Genomic DNA, 12595 nt, shown 5'->3' on the forward strand with positions numbered 1-12595 from the left:
GCCGCTCAGTACAACCATATTGACCAGTATAAATGAACTCCGCGGATAATAAACAATATTCAACAAAATAATTAATTTGACTCAACTGTGGAATGTTATTCCATCTTTTTTATATGTGGAAGTGTTAGAAGACTTGCCACACCACTTTATGCTGCAAGAGACCATTGTTTGCAACCAAATTTAATTATTTAAGATTTTTTCCCGAGCGGACACGGACACTGTTAGCGGGTCGTATACTTGGGCGCTACTGATCGGTGTCGCACACGTTCAAACTTTTATACACCTGATTTTTCGTATGCTTGGTGACCGCGAGTCGCCCTGTAAGGGCCGTCTTGTTGTATTGGTCTGTGCATAGATAAAAACACCACAAGACACCTGTCACCACATTCTACCTATCTCCCCCTCTCCCCACTTAATCTTTGCCGCTCGCACCGCGGCGCTACACGGCTCCGCATTCGCTCTGTTGTGTCTGACCCGTTGCCACGCAACGACGCGCCGCTCATTCGTTGATTCCATTCGTTCAATTGTTTCGTTCGTCAGTTGTTTTATCCGCGCGTTCGCGAGTGCAGTGCTACCAATGTTACCATGGCCTTAAAAAAGGATTTCGACCTCCCGAGAAACATTTTCAAAGTGAAACTACCAAAGTCTGTGAAATTACAACAAGCGTTCGACAAGCTGTTCAAAAAGAATAGCTACACCAAAATAGTGCAAAGTTAGTATGGCTGGTGATAGTGTTGAGAGCCAACCCCGTTTTATAACCGAGGAGACTGAGTTTGTAGGTAAAGGTGACCACACACAGAGCAGGCATAGAAGGAGTAGAAGTAGAAGTGCTAATCGTTTGACTCCATCAGCTTTAAGTTTGTCCGACGAGCATTTTTACCAAGATTTGGAAGATTACGTTAAAGAGATGACGACCACAGATAATATGGAGCCGGATGTGTGGACGCAGTTGCAGCAAAAAGAGTCAGATTTGCTGCTGGCAGCGGAGTTGGGGAAAGCCCTTCTGGAGAAAAATGAGGAGTTGAAAAAAGAACAGGACAAGATCACTGAGGAGTACTCTAAAAAACTTGAGGTAGGTACCTATATAAGTGCAACTTTTCATTTTATGTATTATGAATGGGTTTACTCTTGACCACAGACTAGCCAAAGGCAAACGTGGCCTACGATGGAGTGAGCTCGCCCAGAATCGTCTGCAATCGATGCCAATAGGTTTACAATAAATTTTAAAGTAGAAAATGTCTGCCTTGTGTGAGACTTGAACTCAGATGCCGTGAGTTCAAGTCACATATTTTCCACTTTTAAAATTCTAAGCCTGTAAGTACAACTTTTTTATTTACACTTATCAAAACAGAAACCAAAGGAAATTCGGCGTAATTATCTAGTTTATAAGGTTGTTAGATAGTTTGTTTAATTGTTAGTACCTATTGTTTCCGTATTGGCGCAACAATCGTGAAATTTCTACTAAGTTATGAACAAAGAACGGATTGTTATACATTTCGATGCAAATAGGTGTTTGCGAAAGTGTGGTGAAATTTGGCAAATATGTGGCACTAGCTTCTGCCCCAGGCTTCGCTCGCGTTAGAAAGAGAAAAAAAGTAGCCTATGTCACTCTCCATCCCTTCAACTACCTCCACTTAAAAAATCACATCATGTCGCTCTGTTTTGCCGTGAAAGACTGACAAACAAACAGACACACACTCTTTCCCATTTATAATATTAGTATGGATAAGCATAACCTTTTAGGCATATGATGCCAAATATTATAAAAAGGAGCGATATGTGAGCGATATAGTCCAATCAATGAGTACATTTTTTCGACGGTAGTTTTTCCTAACTTTTATATTCATTGTTAAAAGTAACCTTAAGTGGGTAATAGAAACAGGGAAAAGGAGTTACAGATGAATAATTTTTATTTTTTATAAAGATTTGTATAATTTTTCTTAGTTTCTCACCCCTACGCCTTATTTACCTTCGCACAAAGAAACGTACAAAACGGCATTCTGATTCTGACTCACACTTATTACGGACATCCAAGTTTTTATACCTATACTTTTATAGGTATATTACCTGACATTACATTCACACACATAAGTACGTTTTATAATACACAATAATACATATTTTCTTTATTGCTTACCAATATTAAAAAAACCTAACCATGACATGAAAATTAATCACATAACTTTAACTATGGTACACGACAGGTCTTTTAGTGTTTGATCCTTTGCCATTTCCATAAGGGTTAGCTGGAAGAAACCCTATTATTATCTTTTATTTTATTTTGTCTATTTTGTGTCAACTTGTTAATATGCAATAGAGTGACATACATACATTAATGCTTACAATTCTTACAAATACAGAGAAATGCCACGCGCGAAATCGCTTTAAAAACTAGGCAATGAAGAAATTTGCATTAACAATGAGGTGTTCGCTCTAATCCGACTCTCGCCCATTCTTTTGCCGGTATTTAGATACGATTCATTTCACAACATAAGTATGTACTTACATTTATTTACAAATACATACATACATAAACTCACGCTTGTAGGTACTTCCAAAAGGGGTAGGCAGAGCATACGAAACTGCTGAAGTGTGAAGCCACTCTTCGCAATGAAGGGTTTGAAAGAAAACGAGATTGTGACATTGGAGTGACTGGTTGCTAGCCCTGTAGCCCGTCGTCCACACAAAAATCGAACCCAAATTCTAAAGTCGACTTCTACGATGCCTACGGGAGGATAAGGAATGAATTTCTTAACCCATTACGCGTGATTAATTTTCTTTTTTAATGTATTTTTTTTATGAATATGTACCTTTTTATGAATATGGATTCCTTATTCTGCTTAACTGTATCCAAATTCGTTAAATTACATGTTGTAGGTTAAGAATTATGATGATATTATGTTGCAAGTTTTTGTTATAGGTAGGTAAGTATTAATATTTTGTAATAAATTTCAAGGTATAATTACAAAATTATGTGTAGCTACAGTATTTGTGAACACGTTTTATTATTGTTTAAAATATTTTGCAATTATTATCTTAAAGTACCTACGTACATTTGTCAACAATATTATTTGCAAACGAATAAATGTTGAAAAACGAATGTTATTGACATTAAAATGACAAATGAATATCATATTACAGAAAAACTTTTTTACCTACTTGAAAACTGAATAATCGCTGAAGATTTATGTGATTTGCATTGTAGTGTTTAAGACACTAATGAATATCCGTATTTTGACTTTATTTGGTTTCGTTGCTCTGCCTGCCCCTTTTGGGAGTGCAGGCGTGACTTGATGTATCTAATATCTGTAAAAATAGTTTCTTACTCTTGATGAGTCCGCATTGGTTATTATTGTGTACTGTAATCTGTTTACATACATCCAGACGACCAACATCAACAACAAAAGTAATGAATAGAGCAAGCAACATGCCAAAACATAGGTCATATGTCATATTAGAATAAACAATATATCGGCAATGCGGCATCGCTTCACGGTTAGTATTCCAAAAATACGCATTAAGCGTTTCGCTTCAACATTTCTTTTGCGAACCGCCAAGGAGTGGAATGCCCTGCCAGAGTCTGTGTTTCCGCATGAGCACAATCCAGGTCTCTTTAAAGCAAGAGTAAATAGGTATCTCATAGGTAAGCGTGCTCCACCGTAGACCGCATCATCACTTACCATCAGGTGTGATCGTGGTCAAACGTCTACCTATTCATACAAAAAAAAAACACTGATTCACCTATATTTACCATTCAAAGGCATCTGTCGCTAATTATTTTACATGTTAAACAAAGTATATTTCTGTGAATATTAGATATACATAGATAGGTAGTAAAGATATTCAAAGGTAACTACCACAATTGTCGTAAAACATACATGCAATTTTAATAAAAACTCTCTTCTGCTAACAAATAACAATACATACAAAATACATCATCATGTCAGCCCTTTATCACCCATTGCTAGGCATAGGCCTCTCTTCTAGTACGCCATGTATCTCGGTCCTGAGCTAGTCTCATCCAGCTGTGATCCTCAATTGTGCGGATGTCGTCCACCCAACGAGCTAACGGATGCCAAGTGCTTCTTACATCTGTAAGTCACAGCGGCCGACAAAAGACATACAATATACTTAAAATAAGTATAGACAAAGGTATTTTTTGTTGATGCCGATTAATCCTAGAATATTATGAAAACATTGAAAAGAGCAAACCATTACATTACAGCTTATCAACTGTTTTCCACCATACTAGAAACAACGCGAGAGCTGACGTATCTTATCGTTATCGGTGCACTTATGATAACAGTTCTATGGAATTTGTTTTACGGATAACGTTTTATGCCATCTCGATGAGATGGTATTTTATTTAGGTATGTAGGTATTGTTTAAATCAACAGTTATTTGCTTTGTTGGTAACTTAAGATGCTCGTAAGTACAACAGAAATAACTCAAATAACATGACATGCTATAAATAGGTTATTGTGTTTATTGTGAAATAAAACTATTATAAATAAATAAATATAATATACATACTATACATAGAAAATATTCACGGCTTAGGAACAAATATCTGTGTTCATCACTCAAATGAATTGTTACGCTAACTGAAGATAAATAAATACATACAACGAAAAAAATAAATACATACAATTTATTATTTTCGTTGAATATCCATAAAGAGTACTTATTTTTCTTCAAATAATATCAAATGTAGGTTGATTTAACATTCAGAGTAAAAAACTAAATAGACGGGTTATTACGAGTATATATGCGTGTTCGCATGAACGTCTGATTATTTTTTACACAATAAGCATTGAGCATATTTTTTACCTGCTTTAGGTTTGAATAAAAAAACAAAGCACCTATTATTTTTATCAGCTACCTATGTAAGTATGCACTGTTATCATGCAAATATCTTTAAACTTACATAACACACAAATAATAAAATAAAATATTTATAAAAGTGCAAATAGATCGCATTATCATTATGTCAACATTTTCTGCATATCAAAACGATATAGACGCAAATGTATGATCTAGTAAAAAAAAAATTGCGTATGTTGCAAATCCGTGAATTTAATTAGTAATAAGTAGGTTTTGTTTTTATTAATATCTTGGATTCTATGATTCAATAACAAATTCATTAGAATCGTTTTCAAAACCAAAATAATCAGTCCCGCTTTAACGGTTTGCATCCTTCAAGTTTCCGTAGAAAACCACAGCTGTCAGTTTCAAATGTTTAAATACCGTTGGCTAGGAAGTCATCGGTTGGAAAGTGATGAAATCCCAACAATAGACTATTCCACAAAAAGCTGTTTTCTTCGTTGCGTCCGCTTCTTTCTTAAGGATTATGGCGCCGCTGGTAATCGCGATAGGCCTTTGAAAAGGTTTCATCAGATTTGGGATTGTTATATTTTTTATGCGGTAAACTTTCCTATTTAAAGTTTTTTGTGACCTTTGGTATAGTATTGGTATATTGTTATTCAATCGGCTATTTAAGTTTAAATTCAAAATACAGTTTTTGAGTGTTTAAATGTTTATGATAAATAAAAGGTAATTTATTCAAAGTATTAAAAAAAAACTAATTTTGACGAACAATACCCAAATTATATTAAAATGCATTGAAAATTTTGGTACTTTAAATAACTATACCTATATTCTACAAATAAATACAAGTTTATTTGAAGTTTCTTGTCACAATGTCTCGTGGATAATTTTTTAAAACCGATTTATTGAGAATTACGCCCGGAAACAGGTCTCTTAACAAGAAGAACCAAAATGCTGGGAGCCTATTTTTTTTCCACATTTTTTAAGTGATAATATTTTTTTTAAGTTACGTACCTTAAAACGAATCCCGGCTTAACATTTACTATTTTCCAATAAATCCATCGGAAACACGAAATAAACGTTACCACTAACAATCGTGTGACAAAACCGGCGTGACGTCGCAAGAAACGTGATAACTCGCTGACGTTGCGACAGCCGCTAATCGGTTGGCTATGGAATATTCTTGCTTTGTACTTTATAACGCTATTTTGTTTAAATTGGTCTAATAGAAACGATTTATTTATTTTTGTTTTGGATGATATTTTTTTGTAGTTTTTGTCTTCTTTGATCGGACTAATATTCTAGGCTAGAGGCCGATTTTGAATTTCAAGCGCTCGATTTGATGAGGTTTCAATTCAATATTACTTTATTCTTATTATTTGTAACTAGTATTTATTTTAAAAAACCTTAATCGATACAATATATTATTTCGTCATCAAGGTTTTTGGCATTATCCCACAAAATGTTCGAATGATGAAATCAAATGCCAAATCTTGTCAATGTTAATTAATTCAAATAAAACATTTTACATAAACATCTACTACTGGATATAATTATAACCATCATCGTCCTTGCGTTATCCCGGCATTTGCCAGGGCTCATGGGAGCCTAGGGTCCGCTTTGACAACTAATCCCAATATTTGGCGTAGGCACTAGTTTTTACGAAAGCGACTGTCATCTGACCTTCCAACCCGAAGGGTAAACTAGACCTTATTGGAATTAGTCCGGTTTCCTCACGATGTTTTCCTTCACCGAAAAGCAACTATTTATTCCTTTTAATCAAACGACAATGATAAATTACATAGTGAGTAGTAGGTACTATTAAATTGAGTAAATCATTAATCAATATATTCATCTATACTGTTCCGTCTACTATCATTTCATCTGATAATGTGCAATTCTACGATTTCATTGTCTATCGATTTTACTATCGATACGCTATCGATATCGATAAAAGTAAACATTAATCCATTACCGTAGGTGTGGTTGTCTAATGATTATATTGATTAACTTTATTATGATTACTTTCGTTTCGTTAGTTATCCTTTATCTGATTTTTACTGATTATTTCATGATTCATTAATGGTCTGATTTGCGATTTAATATCAATATCTGGGCAACCGAGCTTCGCTCGGTTTGTTTCATATCCTTGACATGTGTCGCCATCTAGTTCAAAAATGAATAGTACCTACATCGAGCGAAAGAATTCTCAGCCTTAACAACACAACTACTCCACACGAGATGGCGGCGCGCATTTCGCCACAAAAACTCAAATAGTGTATTTTTCTATTCGTTTTAGCCTTGACCTGTGTCGCCATCTAGTGTTTGCAATAAATAGTACTTACATCGACCGAAAGAATTCTGTCTTAACAGTACAACTACTGCACACGAGATGGCGCGCGAAGAAAAACGCATGAAAACTCGAAAATTCGCGTTTTCCGGGACCTAAGGATAAGTTCGACCGATTTTTCACCCCCAAAAACCCCCACATAACAAATTTCTGCGAAATCGTTAGAGCGGTTTCTGAGATCGTCAGTGTAAATAAATATATAAATAAATAAATAAATATACAAGAATTGCTCGTTTAAAAGTATAAGATTATCTTTTTACTATACTAGCTTTTGCCAGCGGCTTCGCTTGCGATAAATTAAAATTTGCTCAATGTTCCATACAAACTCCCCCCTCTATTTTAGGGAAGTAGGGGGTTGGAAAGAGACCAAAAGTAGCCTATGTCACTCTCCATCCCTTCAACTGTCTCTACTTAAATAATCACGTCAATACATCGCTCCGTTTAGCCGTGAAAGACACACACACTTTCCCATTTATATTATTAATTCAGAGATCGGATTTTTGTGCGTCATCTCATACTAAAAGTCATTAAAATGACGTAAGTCACTAAGAATGTCGCAAATCCGTCCGATCTCTGATTATTATATAGCATGGATCTAATAAGTAGTCAATCATATGTAAAGATAATTTAAATTACCTTCCATCATACCTAATTTTTTTTACCGTAGTTTATACTTCTAAACAATGTTCCACTGAGTTACGAAAAGTACGAAAACGTAACTATGGAATTTTTGTAACTCAATAATGCCTACGTTTTGGTTCTTAAATGTGACATTATCTGGGCAAAGGGCTTACGGCGTTATGAACGATGTTCGTGTACGCATAAGACACCGCAGGACGTAAGCGCCATCGACAATAAGGTCCAAACCAAGACAACGTCACAAATAAGAAAATTAGGTGGTATGTTATAAAAAAAAATTCTATACGGAATTACCCTAATGCACCTTGCATTAGGGTAATTCCAAATGACAGAAATGCTCTGGTAATTCTGAAAGGGGAATCTTGATATGATGGAAATAATGGTGATTTCTGTGCGACTTTCGAAATTAGACGACTTTCGGAATTACCCTAATGCACCTTACTTATACTTATGTTGTATTTATATTGATTTAAACTAACACGATCTTCACTCATATTATTAAATTAAAACGGGACTTAATCGCGTAAAACTTACGTTTTATATTTAACCCAAAATAGGGGTTAATATAATAAGGGTTAAATATAAAACGTAAGTTTTACGCGATTAAGTCCCGTTTTAATTTAATAATATATGTTGTATTTATTCTGCATGGAATGAGACACGCTTTCATTAGTCAAATATCAAAGGAAATGAAAAAAAAAAATCAGCTCAGTTGGCAAAATAGTTCCGGCGAAGCATCTAGCATTGGCGTTCGAAATAAATATGTAATACCATTCCGTTTTTTCTGTCACACAAAAAAGGAGCATAAAAGTAGTCGTTTGTTTTTTGCCTCGGTAAATCACGATTAAGTTTAATCAGGTCAATTTCAAATGAATGCTTTTGAGATTTGACTTTTTTTTAATTTACTAATTTGTGATGTTTTACTTGTAGGCGGCCAAGACGATCTTGTAATATTTAGGTAATTAAATAACTTATGGCCCCGTAGCCGAATGGCATTTTTAAAACGCGAAACGAAAACGAAACGCCGCGAAAGGTATTCTGGCTCTGTCGATGTCGCGCCAATACGCAAGAGCGATAGGGATAGATATATTAGATATCTACGAGCGTTTCGTTTCGTGAGCGTTTGTGCATTCGGTTACGCACGCAGGTCCTAAACTCATTCAAGCAATATCACAGCAGGTACAGCTAACGGCAATAATGTCGCACAAAAAAGGGGCAAAAATATCTGACACAAATGACACAATCTTACTTCTGAAGCCAATTTATGCAGCCTTCTTTTGGTGTTATAAGTTGGACGTGTCTGTCTGTCTGTCTGTTTGTGTGTGTCTGTCTGGCATCGTAGCTCCCGAACGGATGAACCGATTTAGATTTAGTTTTTTTTTTGTTTGTAAGCTGTTAGTCGGGAGTGTTCTTAGCCATGTTTCATGAAAATCGGTCCACTATGTCGCGGTCGGGGGTATTTTCAAAACAGTGAATGTACCTACTTAGATCTTTTGTTGGCGAAGAAAACTGTCTTTTTGTCACCCTGTCTAAAATTATTGGCTAGTTTTTGAAATTCAGATAACAATACAACACGTTGTCAACTCTGGTCTGATCAATAACAGCAAAGCAATAACTTATTATTATGTACTGTAAGTCGAAGTGACTAATTCTTACGCACAGGCCTTCGCGTTGCCTTAGAGACGCGTCATACCTGCCCAGGGGCATACTAATTAGGGCTCTGGATATTCGGTACTACCCGCCGATCCGTGCGCCCGGCCCCTTAGCCCCGGCGGTGCTAAGCGTCCGAACTACCCGAACCCGCCGAAGTCCGTTCCCGTGTAGTGCCGTTCACGCGTGTAGTGCCGAATGCGCGTTCGGGGCCGGACGGCCGGACGCACGGACTTCGGCACCGTTCGGGTATTGAACACACGAGGCGGCCGGCGGACCGATCGACTTATTGCCGTGCCGGTTTGTATTTAAAAAATAGGTGAAATTTAATAATTTAGCGAACGAATACGAATTGGTTTTATACATACTCGTTTTATTTGAATCAATAACGTGTTAACTATATTTTTTGCACTTGTTCCCGTTACGTTATAGGCTACTCGTACAGATTAGATAATAATTATGATTATATATATTCAATACAAATATTACAAACGTATTCCATATAGGTCCATAATTCGCCAGGAACACTAGTCTACTGTTTTTTTTTCAATAAAGTTGCTTAAGACAATTGCGAAAAGTAGAGTTTAATGGACTTTATTTGTCTCTAGGTTAACTAATAGAAGTCTAAACAGGGTATTGGTTTGTGTGAAAAATACTATATTAGTTCTATTACTTACTTGATTGTTTTATGATATTCATGGTGCCTTACTAACTATCTATAGGGACCATACCACCTATAGGTACTTACTACATATATGTACACATGTTGACAAATATACTTCAAAATATTGTCTTCGGTTACCGCGACAGTTACTCATGCAATTATTATAGTTATCTATGTCTCATAGTTTTAAAATAAATAAATAAATATTGGGGACATTACACAGATCGACTTAGCCCCAAACTAAGCAAAGCGTGTACTATGGTGCTAAGCGACGATATACATACATACTTAAATAGATAAATACATAACTATGGAAACGGATTATATCACGTATACTGAATTTACAATTCACCCCGACGTTTCGAACACTTTACAGCGTCCGTGGTCAACGGATGACACCCATAATTAATTGTAAATTCATTACTTATAGGCGATATAATCCATTTTATTTCATAAATATCCTTCAAATTAAGGAAATTTATTTGAACTATCGAGTTATTAGTTTTTATCTAAAAAGTTAGTAGAATTAACGTCGCATGAGAAGACAAAGGTAATAATGACTTGTGGGCGGCACAATAACCAATACCCGTGGTGATTTTTTTTTTTACTGATAATAATGACACTCAAACCTCACACCCGGCGCATCCCTTTGACATGGACAAACCTTTTGTTTGAAAAGTTCTAGATGTAGCCGCGCTGTTTTACAAATACCTAGTTAAGAATGGTATTTTTTTTATTATTTTGGAGTGAGCCACTTTGAAGTGAATCCATAGTCCTGGTTCTTAACTTGAGCTAGTCGGATAGGGTGTGACAAAAAGCATGGGACTTGACATGTATATAGATAACTAGCAAACACTTAACAGAAAAAAATAAAAGTACGCAGACGCCGAGGTGTCAATGTTTCCCCTCTTTTCCCTCATTTTTATATCACTATTTTCAGTTTTTTTATATTGTCATGAAAACCGTGAAAGCTATAATCACAATATTTAGGAAAAGTATATTCTCCATAAAATTTTCTTCAATACTGTCTGTTAAGATACTAATTTCAGTTCAAATCTGTTCTTTGAATAGTAATGATTTCTTTGCTGATTGCTAAAGAGATCATTGTTCCCTTTATTTACAAAGATACATGGTACAATTTAATGAAGTAAAAACTCAAGAAATTATAGGTTTTAAACATTATTTGTTTTACTAGTGACTATACTTCGTTTCTTTTAAGATTAGAATTATCTGTCAAACGGGTAAACAAAGAAGCAGTGGTCGTAGACCTTCCTTCTTCGATTTCGGCCGATACCACTGATTTCTTGGAACTTATAACTTATAATACTATGTACATAAGTTCCAAGAAATCAGTGGTATCGGCCGAAATCGAAGAAGGAAGGTCTACGACCACTGCTTCTTTGTTTACCCGTTTGACAGATAATTCTAATCTTAAAAGAAACGAAGTATAAGGCTAGTCATAAAAACAATTCATACTCTGAAGATATAATAGATACCTAAAGCTTAATACTCTATCCAAGAATTTATGGATGACAATTTAAAGTAAGTACCTATCTACTCGTAAGCACAAATAGATATCCTAATTTTAAGTAAACTATGTACATACTTAGTTTTAAGAATCTTGCCATACCCTTTACAGGGCGGCATGGCATGAGTTCATGTTCAAATAATATTATTGTAACATCCTGTACGTACCATGGTAAGCAAATAAATGATTTATTTATGAAAAAAAGACCCTAAATTAAATAAGGTTCCACTTTGAACCTACAGACTACAAATAAATCATCCCCTAGAAAATCCCGCACAAGTCAACTCATCGATCTTACAACAGCACATTTTGCGGCAAAAAATTGGCAACAATGAAAAAATTGGGGCAAGTAACATGTGTTAATTTTGAATGACCATCCTATCCGCCCATATTCCTATCACCTCTCGAACTCAAAAGAGTCGTACCCAAATTCAACCGATGGGCTTATTATGAAGCTGTTTTTCTTTTTAAAATGCTTTACATCGCGGTGTTTTTGGCAATTTCAATGTGTGCTATTCCGTAGTCGCTTTTAGTACCTAATGCAGCTATCAGATGCATAAATGGTGACTGATTGACTGGTGTTAAATATGATTGTAAAGATGCTTTCATAGTGCTGCTGACAGGCGTTGACCATTGCAATGGTCGTATAGAGATTCGACTTAGCTCTCAGTACACGATAATACTTACTGCCTTTACTACCTGGAGTCCAGACTCAAGGGACATGAACCGTTGTTCGCACTACAGTCTCCATCGCTTGAACACTTGCTTAATAACCAGTCTAGTATGATCTGCATTTGCTCATTTTATTACTCATTCCAAAGTAAATATTCCACCGGTCCTTTTCTAGGGTGTTCAATCGAACATGCTGTACAAAGGCAGAACTTGCATCGCTAGTCACGTCAAAGAATATGTTTACTTTATTGCACCTTACACCATT

At 35.6% G+C, this 12595-nt stretch overlaps 1 protein-coding gene across 1 annotated transcript in view; it reads left to right on the forward strand.

Annotated features, from left to right (window-relative positions):
- The first annotated feature begins 468 nt into the window (after positions 1 to 468).
- The window catches only part of LOC125236718 (bicaudal D-related protein homolog), a 191787-nt gene continuing 179660 nt past the window's right edge, over positions 469 to 12595 (forward strand). Inside the window, exon 1 of the mRNA XM_048143638.1 lies at positions 469 to 1072. Coding sequence (XP_047999595.1) covers positions 719 to 1072 — 354 coding nt within the window. The 5' untranslated portion in view covers positions 469 to 718. The remainder of the gene's footprint in view (positions 1073 to 12595) is intronic.

This window comes from Leguminivora glycinivorella, chromosome 19, assembly GCF_023078275.1.
Source record: "Leguminivora glycinivorella isolate SPB_JAAS2020 chromosome 19, LegGlyc_1.1, whole genome shotgun sequence".
Classification (NCBI taxonomy): Eukaryota; Metazoa; Arthropoda; class Insecta; order Lepidoptera; family Tortricidae; genus Leguminivora; species Leguminivora glycinivorella.